Here is an 18031-nt window from a genome sequence, read left to right as displayed (position 1 = left end):
CTACTAAGAACCTAATGCTTTTCTAAGGCTGACTTACTGTCCCCAACAGATAAATCAAAACCCTGCTGCTCCAAAAAATGGTATGACTGTAAGGATGACCTTTCTTCAATAATTATCTCACCGAAAATAAGTAGCTTTTTGCTGTGACTGGGCCACAGGATTAGATTTTTCTGTCTCGTGGAAACAATAGGAATAGGTTTTCAAGAGCTAAAGTGTATAGGGTATTGCACAGTATTTGGTCATCAGTCCTGGCAACGTTAAGTAACCACCTGGGTGACTTAGGATAAACATTCTCTTAAGGATTTGCTCAGACCTTTATTTTCTTTGTAGTGTGCAGACTGAACTAAAGATGAGACTTGTTATTTGGTATGTTCCAGAGAAGAGTATTTCATTTGTTCGATGATTGAGGGCTAGCTGCAACCAACTCTGAAGACAAAGGCACATAGCCCATTTCCCTGGTTTACAGTTAAAGAAGTCCAGAAACTCCCAGGGGCACCACTTGGTACTTGTTTCCACCATTGCCCGATTTTATAAATGAATATATTTTAACACAAACAAAATTGAACACAGCTTAGGTTACAACTTTGTAGACTGAATTAATAGCTGTGAATACTTGCAAATTTGAAAAGGGGTCCTTGAAAGTCTCAATTTATTCCATCTCTTCAGTTATGTATCTTCATATACTAAGTAACATGCAGCTACATTTTTCCGTCCGTTTAATGTTTGACATATACATATATATGCACCATTCACTATGATCTTAGGGTTTATTTTGAACTTTCTTTAGAAAATTAAGGAAGAATAGAAAGCTGAAGCTCATTATTAACTTGGTTATAATTTAAAGATTCAATAGCCCTGCAAATGTTTCAGTTATGTTAAGTATTGTAACACCATGTTCACAGCACATCCAAATCAGTATTACTTTGAATTTTTTCTCTTGCCATATGCTTTCTAATTTGAAAGTAACTAAATTATAATTCTCTTGGAGGATTTAGAAGCTTAATAAAGGATATCATGAGGTCTAATGAGAAATTATACAAAACAAATTATATATGGAGCTGGTGGATTTAGCTCAGGAAAGAACTTCTGGTGTGTGTTGGTATAAATTTTGGTGACCCAACTTTTCAGAATCTGAAGCATGATTTTTTTTTCAATTGCATTCTTTTTTTTCCCTTGAATCAGAGTCTCACTTGGAGAGCAGTGGCATTATCATTACTCACTGCAGTCTCAACCCCCTGGGTTCAGGTGATCCTTCTGCTTCATCCTCCCAAGGATTTGGGACTACAGGCACATGCCACCACGCCCAGTTAAATATTTTTATTTTTATTTTTTTAGTAGAGACTGGGTCTTGATATGTTACCTAGGCTGGTCTCAAACTTCTGGGCTCAAGCAATTCTCCCACCTTGGCCTTACAAAGTGCTGGGATTACAGAGGTGAGCAACCACACCTCGTTGAAACATGAATTTTGACCTAACAGTCTACAACTACAGTAGTTACAGGAGACAAGATAATATTAGTAATGAAATCATATTCAGAGAATTCAAACTTTAGTTCTAACTTTCACATTCTAGGTATTTTTGGCACAGCAACCATGCTTATGTAATGGGGTTTGAACATTTGAGTCATCAAATATTAATGTGTAATTATAATAGCAGTTATCATTTGAGCCACCACTATGAACTAGGCACTATGCTAGATATATATGTTGGCTTTTTAGTTCTCAAAACAATTCTGCATTATAGTGATTATCTCTATTATGAATCAGAAAACTGATGTTTAGAGAGGTTAAGTTGTTTACCCAAACTAATGAAACTGGAGGCAGAACTGAAACCCACGTCAGCCCGACTTGGAAGCTATGTTCTGTCTACCACACAGTGCTAAGGGAGGCTGAAGAGATGGTTACCAGTTTACTAATCTGCTTTTCAGGAATTCGGTGCGGAAGGCACACATCTATGGAATTACTTTTAGTATCTCACAGGCATTTATGTATTTTTCCTATGCCGGTTGTTTTCGATTTGGTGCCTACCTCATTGTGAATGGACATATGCGCTTCAGAGATGTTATTCTGTAAGTAGCCTGAAAATATGACAATTTTCTCTAATAAGGTTTCAGCAAGTTTATGCAGAAGTTTGGTGCAGGAAAAAAGGCTCATTTGTCCAAAGATGAGGTCAAGCAGTTGAATTTGGTCTTCAGCCTGGCAGGCACAGAAATCTGATTTTGTCAATATTCCAAATTCAGTGGGTTAAGTTAACCAAGCTCATGAAAATGACCATAAAGCATAATTTTAGCCATACATGTAACTTCAGTCAGGAGGATAGCACATTTTCTTCTTGTAGAATGTAGGAGACACAAATCATAATTAGAAAGTTGTGGGTGAACATGGACTCAAAACAGTGGGTTACATCGCCTACTGTTTATCTGCAACCAGTGGCCTTGACAGTGGGGTAGGAATGCTTAACTAAAGTCTGCCAATCTTTGCCTCTCAGCCTCTTATGTTTTTCTTGGGTTTCTAAGACTAACCAATGGTCTTTCTGAATGATTCTTTCTTCTTTTCGAAATATGCTAGTACATTCCGTTAGGTTGCAGTCTAGACTTGAAAGAGGGAAGCTACTCTTTTTAAGATCATCTGGTATATTTCTGTAGTGGGATGATTTTAAAAGCAGTGGTGAGTGACCTTTTTTTGAAACAGGCTCAAGACAAGAAAAGTGAAAGTGCTTAAGAGCTTTTCTTTGGTTTTCACCTAAAATTAAAATTATCACATAAACATGTCTATACATGATCTTTGTATCAGGATCCCAGCATGAAACATGGCACTGAAAAATGGGGTAATTGAGGAGTTGTCTATTTACAAAGGCCTGGGAAGTATGAAGGTGAGCAGAGCCCAGAACAGTTAACACCCCTGCAGTACCCAGCTTGAAACCGTTATCATCCCAAACCTAAAGGCAACAAGAGGGAAAGGTTGTCAGAACACAGCATAGCAGCTTTCTGTGGCCTTCGGTGGTCTCAGCATCCAACTGATGCTTAACTCTCAAAGTATCTAATTGATGCTTGGAGAGGTTAAGTCATTTATCCAAATTAATGTGACTGGAGGCAGAACTGAAACCCATGTCAGCTCGACTTGGAAGCCATGTTCTGTCTACCACACAGCGCTAAGGGAAGCTGAAGGGATGGTTACCAGCATACTAATCAACAATACAAGCAATCCAACAAGAAAAGAAGCCAAAGAAGCAAATACCCCAGCCTCCCTCTCCTCCAGCTCTCCCATCCCCTGCTAGTGCCTGTCATTGACCAAACTCTATCTGAACCTAGAGGACAGGAAAACCTTTGGATGCAGTGTGTGACAGTCCCTCCCAGGGCATGAAGTAGGATGGTACAGGTAGATATGGGCAGAGAGTGGGAAGTGGTTTTGGAGGGACACATGGAAATATCAGCTGGGAATTACAACTTAGAGTACAACATTTATTGTCTAGAAAAAATACTAAGAAAATTGGCCCTGTCTTTAAAACAAAAATCATGGGAATGTTAAATTCTGGATAACTGGAAGACAACTTTGTAATCTTTCACGCTAAAACTAGGTGATAGCCACGTGTCTGTCCCTTGTTCATCAATGCTTTAAAACTTAGTTTTTGAAACTAACCTTACCATCAAGTATTTAAGGAAGAGTTTTACATATCTACCATCCAGGCAGGACCTGAGGTACCCAAAGCACATTTTAATGTCTTCGGTTTAGAAGTTTGGGAGATGAAAATATTTAAAAAAAAAAAGTTCTCCATTATTACTAAAGGGAGAAGGCGCCCCTTTCCCCGGGGGAGCTCTAGTGTCATAAATTGCCTTGTAGAGATATAGATCTCAAGATTTTTAGTTTTTTCTAAGAGTTACCGTGATATCCCTGCTCCAAAGAGCTTATAATTAGAAAGTAGACTTTTTAAGTTTAGGACTGTTTTGTTCAGAGGAATGTCAATAGTTATTTTAATTATACAAGAAAAATCTATTTCTAGTAAAGGCTTATTTTATTTTCAATGACAGGGCTGATTACAATCATTTGTGTGGTGGTCTAGAAGAACCCACAAACTGGAAGTCAGGGCGGCAGATAGGAAATATCACTCTTTGCCTGGGACTGATGAAGGACCTTAAGCACTTTGCGCTTTAGTCCCCTAGACTCCAAAAAGGGTATAATTAGTATCTAAAATTAGTTGAGATCACAAATCAGTTTTGGTTAGAAGCCACTTCCTGACGGTGGAAAACTTTGGAGATACATTACCCCTAGGAAATTAGGAACTCCTACCCCAAGGGAAGCTGGAAGGCAAGTAGAGAAAAGGCAAACCCTCAAGTAGTGGACCTTACCTCTCCTCTGGGTTTCTTTTGCTACTTGAATTTCATGGAAATGTGTGTGGGTGGGAGAAGGGGATGATTAGAATGTAAAGAGATAAACACTGGGAAGCAGTATGCTTTGGACTTTCGGATATCATGGAATTAATTAGATAAGCTAATTTTTGAATGCCTTCTGTCTAGGGTGTTTTCCGCAATTGTGTTTGGTGCAGTGGCTCTAGGACATGCGAGTTCATTTGCTCCAGACTACGCCAAAGCCAAGCTGTCTGCAGCCCACTTATTCATGCTGTTTGAAAGACAACCCTTGATCGACAGCTACAGTGAAGAGGGGCTGAGGCCTGTGAGTTCTCTGCTGCCTGATGAATGCTTGACCAAATTTTTCCTAGGGGTTTGCTGTCTGCTAGATTGTAGCTACAAGATAAGTGTGTGGTGATTATGCTCTTTATATATATATATATATATATATATATATATAGCTTACTTGTGATATTTGTATGGCTAATATTTGGCCAACTTTCCTGGCATTTTAAATTTCATAGGGGGTTTCAAGGATTCTGAAGTTCAGCACATCAACTTTTTTTTTTTTTTTTAAAGTGAGACCAGATGTACTAGAACTGAATAGTTTCCAAGCAAATTAGGCATAGATGAAGGTATATGAATATAATTTTGTCATGTTAATGTAATTTATAATGGCTAAGTTATAATTGATCAAAAAGGCTATTTTATTTTCTACAAAGTTAACTCCAACTCAGATCTGAGTGTTCTTTATATGACAGTTGCTGCACCTTGTAATGTGCAAGAAACAGTATAGGTAACGAGACTGGGACTTACACAGTCTTTCTGGGGCTTTACCAGGTATTTCATGTTCTGAGAAAATTGACTGTGTCCAATAAGTGAGATAAGGGATGTGAACTCAAAGAGCTGTCTGGGTTTAAGATAAGACTGCCCACTGAAACTGCAGGTAGAAACTGTTGCTAAATTTTCAAGCCTTGGAGACTTGTTCATGGCTTATTCATGGGCTTGACTTCAGTCTCAGAATCAGTAGTTGGGAAAGCTAATGAATGTCTCAAGTGAATCAGAAGTTGAGTTTAGGTAACAGCTCTCAGTAATGACTTTGATCTCACCTATAACCCTATCTCCCATCTTCATTTTATTTAATAACAACTTGCAATCAATACCAAGTGGTACCAGAATTCTGATAATACATTTTGTTTCTCTACCATCTTCAGCAAAGTTCCCTTGAAATAATACTTCTTATTCCAGTAATTATCAGACTAATTTATAATAGCAACATTTAAATCTATTTTTTAGGGTAAGTTTGAAGGAAACGTGACGTTGAATGAAGTTGTGTTTAACTATCCCACCCGGCCAAAGGTGCCGGTGCTTCAGGGGTTGAGCCTGGAGGTGAAGAAGGGCCAGACGCTGGCCCTGGTGGGCAGCAGTGGCTGCGGGAAGAGCACAGTGGTCCAGCTCCTGGAGCGGTTCTACGACCCCTTAACGGGGACAGTGGTGAGCATGCATTCTTAGTAACCTGATTGAAGGCTGTATTTTAAGTGGCCAACTGATGTTGCCATAGATTAGACAAATGAAGACCTATAATCCTGTCTGATACAATGACTACATTCTATAAACTCCAAACTGGTACCCCATCAGACAAATATATGGGGACAATAGGGAAGACTGCCTGCCCTTTATCTAGTCTAACTCAGAAAATACTGAATACAAAGTTAACCTTTGTCCTGCCATGGGCCTTTTGAGTCACCCTGACTTTCCTAAGCAAATACTCACTTACTGGCTTATATAAGTGAACCACAAGTCCCTGCCAGAATTCAAAGTTGACTCCCAAGACAGACTGGGGCCAACTTGTTCCCTCCCCATTGCTTCCTCTCTCTCTAACCCTGAACTCTAGGCTGTCTAACTTTGACTTTGATCCTCAACCTCCAGCCCTTTTTTTGTTTGTTTGTTAGTTTGTTTGTTTTGAGTTGGAGTCTCACTCTGTCACCCAGACTGGAGTGCAGTGGCCGCTCCCGGCCACCGCAGCCTCGACCTGCTGGGTCCCGGCGATCCTTCCACCTCAGCCTTCCGAGTAGCCGGAATTACAGGCACGCGCTACCACGCCCGGCTAATTTTGATTTATTGTAGAGATGAGGTCTCGCCGAGTGCCCAGGCGGGTCACCAGCCCTTTTATATTTGGCTTTTATCATTGATTTTCTGGCATTTCCTAGTCCTCTGGCTCTTTTCCTTGAGAGAAGACCTGGCTCTTACTGATAATGTTTATATCTGCCATGACCTTGCTCTGAGAGCTCCCATTTAGATGGTTACCAGTGTGTTAAGCCTTCTATAGTTGTTTCTGGGAAATCTTATGCCTCACTATTATAATTATTCTGCAGTTATAAACATAGGCATAGCAGCTCAACAACACTCCATAGGTGTGGTGTGCTAATACTATGGTGGGAATTTTTTCTTTATTGAGAGGTCAAGACTAGCTGGGCTTGTGTTCATTCCTCTGCATGTAGCCTTTACTTTGCAGGAAACTTTATTTTCTGTTGTGTATTACAGGACTTCCCTAGGAACACCATGCCTTCTGCTTATAGCAAGTGAAACAAAGCATTAAAACAACACAACAAAAGCCGTTCTCCCAAAGACACTGCCCTTTGTAACTTGTTCACTTTCTATCGAACTCTCATGCTTATTGCGTTCAGTAAAGAGAAGTGGGAGAAGCTTAAGGCCAGAGGTCAACCAGCTATCTGAATCTGGAGGTCATGCTCCTGATCAACTTTCTCCTGGTTGCCTGGGGAAGGGTGGATCAAGTCAAGTTAAAGGGTTGGGGTCATTTTGGTGACAGCAGATCTGAATGGGGCACCTTGAGGCAGACTTCTTAAAGGCAGAGGAGGGCAAGGACAAAGAAGGGTGTGGAAAAACAGGGCCAAAGGTCCTAACGTTTTGCAGTTAAACCAAGGTAGGGATGGCCTAATCACCACAAGGGTCATTGTGTTAGCCATGTTGGCCTTTAACAGGATAAATCTTAGAGGCACGAGGCTTGATATTTCACAACTGCTGGTGGCCATGTGCAACGATCCTCCAGGTGGAGAATCTAGTCACTTACTGCTGAGCTGTTTTCTTTTGCTTTTTAAACCCTTCTTACAGTTTGTGGATTTGGGGTTTCAGCTCCTAGACGGTCAAGAAGCAAAGAAACTCAACGTCCAGTGGCTCAGAGCCCAACTCGGAATCGTATCCCAGGAGCCCATCCTGTTTGACTGCAGCATTGCTGAGAACATTGCCTACGGAGACAACAGCCGGGTGGTGTCCCAGGAAGAGATCGTGAGTGCAGCTAAAGCTGCCAACATCCATCCTTTCATAGAGACCTTACCCCACGTAAGTTAACTGGTAACTTCATAGCTGAAATCAGAATAGGCTACAGTTTTATCTTCAAAATAATTCCCAAAGTTATACCAACAAAGTCTTGTAAACAAAACTAGCATTGTGACCTTGCTCATGACACTTAACTTCAGGGCACCAAGTTTCCTCATTTCTAGATAGGAATACGTCATGCCTACTTCATACAAATGCAGGGAGAAGCAAATGAGGTGATAGTAAGTCCAAGTAAGGTTAGCAAGTCTTGAGGTTACAAACTGGTGGTTGTGGGCTGCAGTTAGACCGTAGTCATGTTTGATTTAGCCCTCATAGTCCTTTTTAAAAAATTGAACTTTTTAACTTTAGATAATCCTTAGTCCACATACAGTTGTAAGGAATAGAGATCTATGTACCCTTCTCCTAGGCTCCCCTGTGACAACATCTTGCAAAACTGTTATATAACATCATAGCTAGGATATTGACACTGATACAATAGATGCAATTGTGTACCACGTGTAGTGTCTTGACCACAGTCAAGATACAGAACATTTCCATCACAGAAAGGTGCCTCATGTTGCTTTTTTATAGCCTCACACATCTTCCTCCCACCCTCACTTCTCCAACCTCTGGCAAACACTAATCTGTTTGTATACTTTTCTAGTCTAAGAATGTTATATCGAAATATATACAGTATTTAAACTTTGGAGTTTAGCTTTTGTCACTCAGCATAACTCCCTGAAGTTGTGTGTATTCATAGATCCTTTTTATTGATGATAGTATCCCATGGTATGGATGTAGTACAGTTTAACCCATCTGGGCTATTTTCAGTTTTTGTCTGTTACAAATAAAGCTGCTATAAATAATTGTATGCAGGCTTTTATACAAGCTCAAGTTTTTATTTCTCTGGGATAAACACCCAGGAGTGCAATTGCTAGACCGTATGGTAATTTCGCATTTAGTTTAATGGACACTGCTAAACTGTTTTCCAGAGTGGCTGCACCACTTTACATTCCTATGTGTAATGTGTGAGAAGGCAATTTCTCTGAATCTTTGCCAGCATTTACTGTAGTCACTACTTTTTATTTTTACCAGTCTGCTAGGAGCGTAGGGATACATCACTATGGTTTTAATTTGCATTTCCTAATGGCAAATGATATTGCACCAGACTCTTTTTAAATGTTTATTTTCCATCTTACAGCTGAGTTTTGAGAGTTTCTTATATATTCTAATTACTGTCATATATGTATTTTGCAGATATTTTCTACCAGTCTATAGTTTGTTTTTCATCCTTTTAACAAGGTCTTTTGAAGAGCAAAGGTTTTAATTTTGATGAGGTCCACTTAACAATTTTTCCTTTTATGGATCATGCTTTTGGTGCCAAGTCTAAGAACTCACTGCCTAGCCCAAGGCCCCAAAGATTTTCTCCAAATTTTTTTCTAAAAGTTTGAAAGTTTTACTTTACAGACAGGGTCTTGCTCTCTCACCCAGGGAGAAGTGCAGTGGCACAATAATAGCTCACTGTAACCTCCACCTCCTGGGCTCAGGTAATTCTCCTGCTTCAGCTGCCTGAACAGCTACTGGCACACCATCATGCCCAGCTAATTTTTTTTAATTTTAATTTTTGTAGAGAAAGGGTCTCACTATGTAGCCCAGGCTGGTCTCAAGTTGTTGGTCTCAAGCGATCCTCCTGCCTTGGCCTCTCAAAGAGCTGGGATTACAGGTGTGAACCACCATACCCAGCCTACATTTTACATTTAAGTTTATTCTGAGTCAGTTTTAAACATGTGTAGTCCTAGAAGGATGGCTTGAGGTCCCTAAACGTGATGGCAGGGGGAAGTTCATTTTATGTCATTCTTCTAGCATTTGAGGTTCCACTAGATTAAACTGGCGTAGAACTTAGTTATTTTTGTTTTTATATTCTGTTATAATTAGAAATCACTTACACTCACAAATAAAATCTTAAAACCTTTCATGTTGGTTTATCTTACCAACATTTAACACATAAGCATTGACATGAATCAAATATCGGATGTCTATGAATAGAAAAACTTAATTGCTTCAACTTTTAATATAAACAACCCTGGACTTTAGAAAATTAATACAAAAAAGATACCTGCACTTGTATGTTTACTGTGCACTATTCCCAATAGCAAAAACATGGAACCAACTGTGCTGCCCATTGAAAGTAGACTGGATTAAAAAAATATGGTACATATACATGACGAATATTACACAGCCATAAAGAAGGTCAAAATTATAAACATCTCAGCAACTTGGATGGATTTAGAGTTTGTAATACTCAGCGATCTATCACAGGAGCAAAGAACTGAGTACCACATGTTCTCACTCATAAGCAGACCCTGAACAATTATAATACTCTAAGAAAGGAATTGACAGTAGTGGGAAACTGCCAGGGGAGGGAGCAGCGGGGCATACTCCATCAATAAGGTCACCTTATCTCAAACCAGGTGACGTGAGGACCAAAGTGAGGCCCAAACTTTACCTGTACAATGACTATTTATATACCTAATCCTGAATTGTACCCCACAACTTTAAAATAAAATTTTTTTAAAAATCCAAAGATGAATAACAAAAAAAATTAATGCACACGATGTACATCATCGCATAAGCACTGCAAACTTAACTGACTCAGTTTGCATCTCTACTTATTCAATGTTCTTTCTCAGCCTAGAATGCTCTCTCAAAATCCAGCTTACCAAACTTCTCTACAAATGTCTCTCTCCCACATTCATTTCCTTTTTTTCCTATCACCTAGTCCTCATAACAACTTCTATCTCTTCTGATCTTTCAGAGTATGTTTACATATACTCCTACAGTCATGGGCTGTGTGACATTTTTGTAATAATGGACTACATACACAACAGTGGTTCCATAAGATTACAATGGAGCTGGAAAATTCCCATTGCCTAGTGACATAGCTGTTATAATGTCATAGTGCAACACATTTCATGTTTGTGGTGATGTTGGTGTAAACAAATCTACCGTGCTACCAGTCATATAGAAGTAGAGCACATACAATTATACAGGACATAATACTTTATGATGACAAGAGTATATGTTACCGGTTTCTATATTTATTATACTATTATTATTTTAGAGTAGATTCTACTTTTTTTTTTTTTTTAAAGCTAGTTAACTGTAAAACAGCGTCAGGCAGTTCCTTCTGGAGGTATTCCAGAAGAAGGCACTGCTGTCCAAGGAGATGATGGCTCCATGTGTGTTATTGCCCTTGAAGAACTTCCAGAGGAACAGGATGTGGAGGTGGAAGACAGTGATGTTAATGCTTATGATCCTGTGTAGGCCTAGGCTGGTGTGTGCATTTGTATCTTAGTTTATAATTATAAAGTTTAAAGGCAAAAAACAAATTTAAATAGAAAAAGCTTATAGAATAAGCTTATAAAGAAAATGTTTTTGTACAGCCATCCAGTTGTGTTTTAAGCTATGTGCTATTGTAAGAGCCAAAAAGTTCAGAAAATTAAAGTTTGTAAAGTTAAAGCTAATGTTAACTTAGCTGAAAAAAAGGAAAACATTTTAAATAGATGTAGTGTAGCTAAGTGTACAGTGTGTATAAAATCCACAGTGATGTACAGTAATGTCCTAAGCCTTCACATTCTCTTACCATTCACTCACTGACACACCCAGGCAACTTCCAGTTCTACAAGCTCTCTCCATGGTAAGAGCCTTATACGGGGATATCATTTTAAATCTTTTATACTATATTTCACTGTCCCTTTTCTAAGTTTAGATACACATATACCACTGTGTTTGTTGCCTGCATTATTCAGTACAGCAACATGCCATACAGGCTTGTAGCCTAGGAGGCTATACCATATGGTCTAGGTGTGTAGTAGGCTACACTGTCTAGGTTTGTGTAAATTCACTCTATGATGCTTGCATAATGACAACATTTGCATGATGCATTTCTCAGAACATATCCCAGTTGTGAAGCAATGTGTGACTAATTTGGTACTTACTCAACCTTATATTGAGTGCTCTATATGTAACTTTTTTCTCTCCAAATTATAAATTCCTTCGGGGTAGGAACAAAATTGAATTCATTTTCACTTTTCTCATAGTTCTAGGTATGGCAGATGCTCAGTAAATATTTAAGTGAATAAATGAGTTTAAAAGAGCATAAACTAGCTCTCATGTGAATCATACGAATATTTCAAGCTTTAAAAAAACCCTTGAAAGTATTAGCACATTACTTGGGAGGCTGAGGCAGGAGGATCACTTGAGCCCATTAGTTAGAGGCTGCAATAAGCTATGATCGCACCACTGTACTACACCCTAGGTGACAGAGTGAGACCCCAGCTCAATTAAAAAAAAAATCGAATTAAGAAAAAAAAATTTACAGTGATTGTTCCAGGTATTATATAATATATGCATAACTTTAAAAAAGAAAGTATTAGCATTCAAACTTTATAGGACTCCAGCAACATCAGATCAAATGGTGTTATGATAATGGTAGGATTCAAGAATTTGTTGCTCAACTTTCTATTGTAGAATACCACTAAAAGGCCAGCATAGAATTCCAGCACTTTGGGAGGCTGAGGTGAGAGGATTGCCTGAACCCACGGGTTCGAGACCAGCCTGGGCAACTTGGCGAGACCTCATCTCTACAATAAACCAAAAAAATTAGCCAGGCATAGTGCATGCCTGTAGTTTCAGCTACTTGAAAAGCTGAGGCAGAAGGATTGCCTGAGCCCAGAAGGTCAAGACTGCAGAGGCCATGAGTGTACCACTGTACTCCCTCCAGCCACGGTGACAGAATGAGACTCCGACTCAAAAAAAAAAAAAAAAATACCATTGAGAACTAAAGTCACTAGTTTTCTAGCTTGATTTTGAAAATGAGCATTTTTAGCTGGGCATGATGACATGCATCTGTAGTTCCAGCTACTTAGACGGCTGAGGTGGAAGAATCACCTGAGCCCAGCAGGTCGAGGTGTGGTGGCTGTGAGCAGTGCCACTGTACTCCAGCCTTGGCGACAAAGAGTGAGACTCCAACTCAAAAAAAAAAAAAGAAAGAAAGAAAGAAAGAAAATGAGCATTCTGTTAAGTGGAAAAAATATTGTTAGAGAAACTTTTGATTCTAAATGTTTTCCTTGCAAGTTCATTCAGTATGCCATTAGAAACTTTTGTAGGTTAGAACTTTATTGCTTGTATTTGCAGAAATATGAAACAAGAGTGGGAGATAAGGGGACTCAACTCTCAGGAGGTCAAAAACAGAGGATTGCTATTGCCCGAGCACTCATCAGACAACCTCAAATCCTACTGCTGGATGAAGCTACATCAGCTCTGGATACAGAAAGTGAAAAGGTGTGACCTCTCACCATATGTTCTATTTAATTTATAAAATAGAAAGGTTTTTTGCTGTCAAGCACCAAAAAAAAAAAAAAAAAAAAAAAGTAAGCATAGGAAAAAACACAAATTTAGTGGTTATTTTGAGGTAACAGAATTTAAGTTCAAACTTTCTAAAATCACATATTTTATAAACAGAAAAAGGTAAAATATTCACAAAAAACTGCATACATCACATTTTTAGCAGATTAGTAATGAAAAACTGGAAAATACAGTAAGTCTCCTATGTACAAACAAGTTCTGTTTCAAGAATGTGTTTGTAAGTCCAATTTGTTTATAAGTTCAACAAAGTTAGCCTAGATAACAACTATCGATAATATAATCAGCTACAGTACCATATTGTAATAGGTTTATAATAATTTTCACACAAATAATACATAAAAAACAAAAAACATTTTAAATCATACAGTACCTTGAAAAGTACAGTAGTACAGTATAGTTCAGCAACTGGCACACAGGGGCTGGCATCGAGTGAACAGGCAAGAAGAGCTACTGACTGGAGGAGGGAGAGATGGGAGATAGTACAGCTGAAGGATCATCAGCAACAGGAGACAGAGGGCAAGATAGATGTGATTGGACATGCAAACAAATGCATGTTTACCATTTTGAAAGTTTGCAACTTGAAGGTTCTTATGTAGGGGACTTATTGTACTCATAGGGAACCAAAATAAAATGATATAGTGATTACTCAGAAAATTAAAATCCTTGTGAAGATTTTTTACAGCATGGGAATCCATTTGCAGTCTAATTTAAAAGCAGAATGTTTATGTAGATTATTACGTCACTTATGCAAAATGCACATGCATAAAGCCAAAATTGCAAAGATTGGAAATTAAAAGTTGATTTACTTGAGAGGTACTATTTTCAAATATCCTTTAATTCTGAAACGTAATTATACATGTTTAGCATAAAGTTTCTGTTTCGTTTATCAATAGGTAGTCCAACAAGCCCTGGACAAAGCCAGAGAAGGCCGCACCTGCATTGTGATCGCTCACCGCCTGTCCACCATCCAGAGCGCAGACTTAATAGTGGTGTTTCAGAATGGCAGAGTCAAGGAGCACGGCACACATCAACAGCTGCTGGCGCAGAAAGGCATCTATTTTTCAATGGTCGGTGTCCAGGCTGGGACACAGAACTTATGAACTCTTGTTACAGTATATTTTAAAAATAAATAAAATCATTCTACAACTTTATCTGACTTGTAAAAGTTTATAGTTTGTCATCATAAGACATAGGTGTATCTTATTCCAGATAAATTTGGAACATCCAAATTGGTATTTGATATTGCAGCATTTGAAATTTGAGAGTTAGAAGTAGCAACTGTCTTGATAAAGTATACAAACAGCAGCCCAGCTCTCCTTGAATTATTAAAAACAGAGAATGCCAGGCATGGTGGCTCATGCCTATAATCCCAGCACTTTGGGAGGCCGAGATGAGAGGATTGCCTGAGCTCACGGGTTTGAGACCAGCCTGGGCAACTTGGTGAGACCTCATCTCTACAATAAATCAAAAAAAGTAGCTAGGCACAGTGGCGCATGCCTGTGGAAGGCTGAGGTGGAAGGATCACCTGAGCCAAGGAGGTCAAGGCTGCAGTAGCCATGAGTGTGCCACTGCATCCCAGCCTGGGTGACAGAGTGAGAATCCGAATAAAAAAAAAATAAAAATAAAAACATACAGAGAAAGAAGAGCAAAGTTCAGGATATGTACAGGTGTAGAAGAGAAGTCACAGACAAGGAAAATTATTTTTATCCTGACTAGGTGGGTAGATGACAGGATGGTTTGGGAACAGGTTCTCCAAGTACAAAGGAAAAATAGCCTAATCGCTCCCTTGGTATAAGTGTCTATATTATTCCATTATAGAATTGAAGTTTTTTTAAATGAATGAATTCCCAGGTTTATCATCTAAGTCCAAGAGAAAAGAAAATTGCCTTTAGACCCACTTTGCAAATACATATTTGTTCCAAAAAGTAAGACCCTATCATTAAGCAAGTGTTTCTTTATAAAAAGTTTAAAACATGTTAATATAAAATGTATAGGCTGGGCTCAGTGGCTCAGCCTGTAATCCCAGCACTTTGGGAGGTTGAGGTGAGTGGATTGCCTGAAACTGCAGGTTTGAGACCAGCCCGGGAAACTTGGCAAGACCTTGTTTCTACAATAAATAAACTAACTGGGTGTGGTAGCGCGCAGCTGTAGTTTCGGCTACTTGGGAGACTGAAGCTGAAGGATCGCTGGAGCCCAGCAAGTTGACACTGGGGTGGCTGTGCGTGTGCGTGCCATGCACTCCAGCCTGGATGACAGAGTGAGACGCCAACTCAAAAAATAAATAAAATGCATAGTTCTCTCAATATAATTTGAAGTATCAGACATATAAATGATAAAAAGCTGAGTTTTTACAGTAACTGCATTGCCTCATTTACAAATACGCTATTTTCTGCAGAAAATTAATCCATTTTTTTCTACAAGAAGAAAAGATACATTTAGACAGAAACTTGGAAGCTAACCACACTGAAATATTTCTTCCTCCATAATCTTCCTTCATTGTCCATGTAATTTTCTGCAGCAGTATCAGTTCTTATTGCTAGAACAGGTTGTTTTAAGTCAGTAAATTATCTAAATCAAGTTCTTCAGCCTGTAATAAACCAGACATTACCAAAGAATTTTTCAAGTGTGATCATGTGTATAAATGGATTGAACTTCAGATTAACTAAGACAGGTGGGACAAAGAGCACATTACTGCAGTGACCCAAAGTGAGCAGTTTTCAACCCATTCTTGTGTAATAATTTCCATACTTGTCTGCTAAGGATCATGGGGCCCCTGAAAATTGAGTCAGTAGGTCTGGGTTGAGGAATCTGTTTTTAAAAAGCACTCCAGGTGATTCTTCATTTCAGGCAAGTTAGGGAAAGTGCTACAGCATGAGTGAGATGTTTATCTGCAGGAGGTAATAGTTTTCAATATACCCAACTCATTAGACAGTAGAGGTTGAGTATCCCTTATCTGAAGTATTTGGGACCAGGAGCATCAAAAATATGAAATGCTCCAATAAGCATTTCCTTTTGAGTATAACGTTATGTTGGCACTCAAAAGGTTTCTGATTTGGGATGCTCAACCTGTATTTAAAACCAACCAAATGATTCTAAATGCCCTAGCCATCTACAAAAGCTGGACTAGGGAGGGAGGAAGTCCTCAGTTCAGATCTTGCTTTTCTATACCAACAGTGAAAGATGCATCAAATGCTAGAAGCCAACTCTAAATGTTTTCACAAAGAAATAGTAACGGTACTTCTCAGGATAAGACCTGGCACAGTGTAAAGAGCTTAAGTGTTAGTTACTGTAATGATAAGACAATATAAAAAAATCAATCTTACCAAATTCAGAACATATGAAAAAATTTTTAAAAAGGAATGTATACAACCAGTATACTGAGTGTAATGTACTCTTTATATTCAAGTGTGTGGTAATGCTGTAAAAATAGCTCCCAGTAAACCATGCCCTCTTTGTCCACTCTTCTATGAAGTGACTTAGCTTCTCTTATCAACAGATAAGACTTTCCCCCCATCCTGTGAATCTGGTCTTCCCGTGTGATTTGTTATAAGCAACAGGATGCAGCGGAAGTGATACACAATTTCAGTGCCTAGGTCTCAAGGGACCTTGCGATTGCCACCTTCATCTCTGAAAACACTCCCACTACTTAGTAAGGAAGCTCAGTCTTGAATACTGACTGATCAGAGACCATGTGGGGAGAGAAAGACCAAACCACCATATCTCCAGACAGTGGGTGAGGGCATCTTAGACTTACCAGCTTAAGTCCTAGCAGCTCGATGATTACAGTTGTACAAACAAACTCAGACAAGACCAGCAGAAGAACTGTTTAACCAGGAACACCCAACTGACAAAGTCATGAGAAATTATAAATTGTTGTAAGACACTAAGTTTTGGGTGGTTTATTACACAGCAATATGTAACTAAGATCAGAAAATACAAGGAAAACAAACAGGAACAAATCATTAACTCAAACACAGAACAAGAAGCTACATAATCTTGGGAATTTTATTTTCTGAGAGTAGAAACTACAAAATTGAACAGCAAAGAGAAAAAAAATGAAAAATCCTGAGACTGATTCAACAATAACCCTTTAAAAGTCATTAATTATAAAAATTTTAAATATAAGTGCTTTGTGTGTTCACAAAACTAATTACAACAATAGACCATAATTAATTTTGTTAGGGTTTTTTTGTGTGTTAGAAGTATAAATCTCCCTATTATAACTTAATTCTTCTGTCTGTTCAAGAGTTATTTCAGATCACCATTGAATTGTAGTGGTCTTTCCTATCAAACATAATAGACTTGTATCCCTAGGGTGAATATGAAAGGCATTGATTTCAGGGAAAACAGTGTTCAATTATGTATTTCATACCCTTTGGCAGCTAGAAAATGTTAAAGTGCTTGAAAGATGGACTCTATCTTGATGTTCAGGGAGAGGATTTATAAACCATATAAGTACCAACAAAATATTTTAAAATTAGAGTAAGACTTGCATTGTTGAGGCTTATCTTAAACATTGCATAGTTCTATATTCACTATATCATAATTTGCATTGCTGTTGCATCAGAGGAAGCTTTCTACCTTCTATAGCATAATAAATTTAGAGAGCATGATTTTACTAATTTCTACATTTATCAACTTTTCTTTAACTTGTTAAAGGAATGTTAGCAAGTCAACATTCCCTCCCATCTCATCTCGCCAAACCACTCCCAGCACCCAGTTTAATGATATGTTTGGTAAGTGCTTAACAAATGATTAATCTCTAAAGATGAGCCGTGTTCATCAGCTGTATCATATCATGGAAAGCACAAAAGACCAGTCGAACTAGCTTTTCCGCATCAGTCTCTGGACATGATTTCCAGGCTGTACAGGATACAACAAACCTGTGAAGCATAAACAATGATTAGTGATTACGCTAACAGCT

The 18031-nt window shown here is 38.6% G+C and overlaps 2 protein-coding genes across 4 annotated transcripts in view; one reads left to right on the top strand and one right to left on the bottom strand.

Moving 5' to 3' along the window:
- The window catches only part of ABCB4 (ATP binding cassette subfamily B member 4), a 77789-nt gene extending 63532 nt beyond the window's left edge, over positions 1-14257 (top strand). Inside the window, exons 22-27 of one of the 3 annotated variants that reach the window (XM_008061312.1) lie at positions 1927-2067; positions 4513-4669; positions 5641-5838; positions 7498-7704; positions 12877-13023; positions 14001-14257. In XM_008061312.1, the coding sequence (XP_008059503.1) occupies positions 1927-2067; positions 4513-4669; positions 5641-5838; positions 7498-7704; positions 12877-13023; positions 14001-14207 (1057 nt within the window). In that variant the 3' untranslated portion in view covers positions 14208-14257. Of the gene's footprint in view, positions 1-1926; positions 2068-4512; positions 4670-5640; positions 5839-7476; positions 7705-12876; positions 13024-14000 lie in introns of all 3 variants that reach the window. The other 2 variants (XM_008061311.1, XM_008061314.1) reach the window with 2 other exon arrangements.
- A 2837-nt stretch (positions 14258-17094) lies between these two features.
- CROT (carnitine O-octanoyltransferase) overlaps positions 17095-18031 on the bottom strand; it is a 60298-nt gene continuing 59361 nt past the window's right edge. Inside the window, exon 18 of the mRNA XM_008061310.2 lies at positions 17095-17990. Within this exon, the coding sequence (XP_008059501.1) occupies positions 17870-17990 (121 nt within the window). The 3' untranslated portion in view covers positions 17095-17869. The remainder of the gene's footprint in view (positions 17991-18031) is intronic.

The sequence above is a fragment of the Carlito syrichta genome, unplaced genomic scaffold, assembly GCF_000164805.1.
Source record: "Carlito syrichta isolate Samal-C Ts95f unplaced genomic scaffold, Tarsius_syrichta-2.0.1 Scaffold305203, whole genome shotgun sequence".
NCBI lineage: Eukaryota > Metazoa > Chordata > Mammalia > Primates > Tarsiidae > Carlito > Carlito syrichta.
This window is presented reverse-complemented; position numbering and strand designations above follow the sequence as displayed.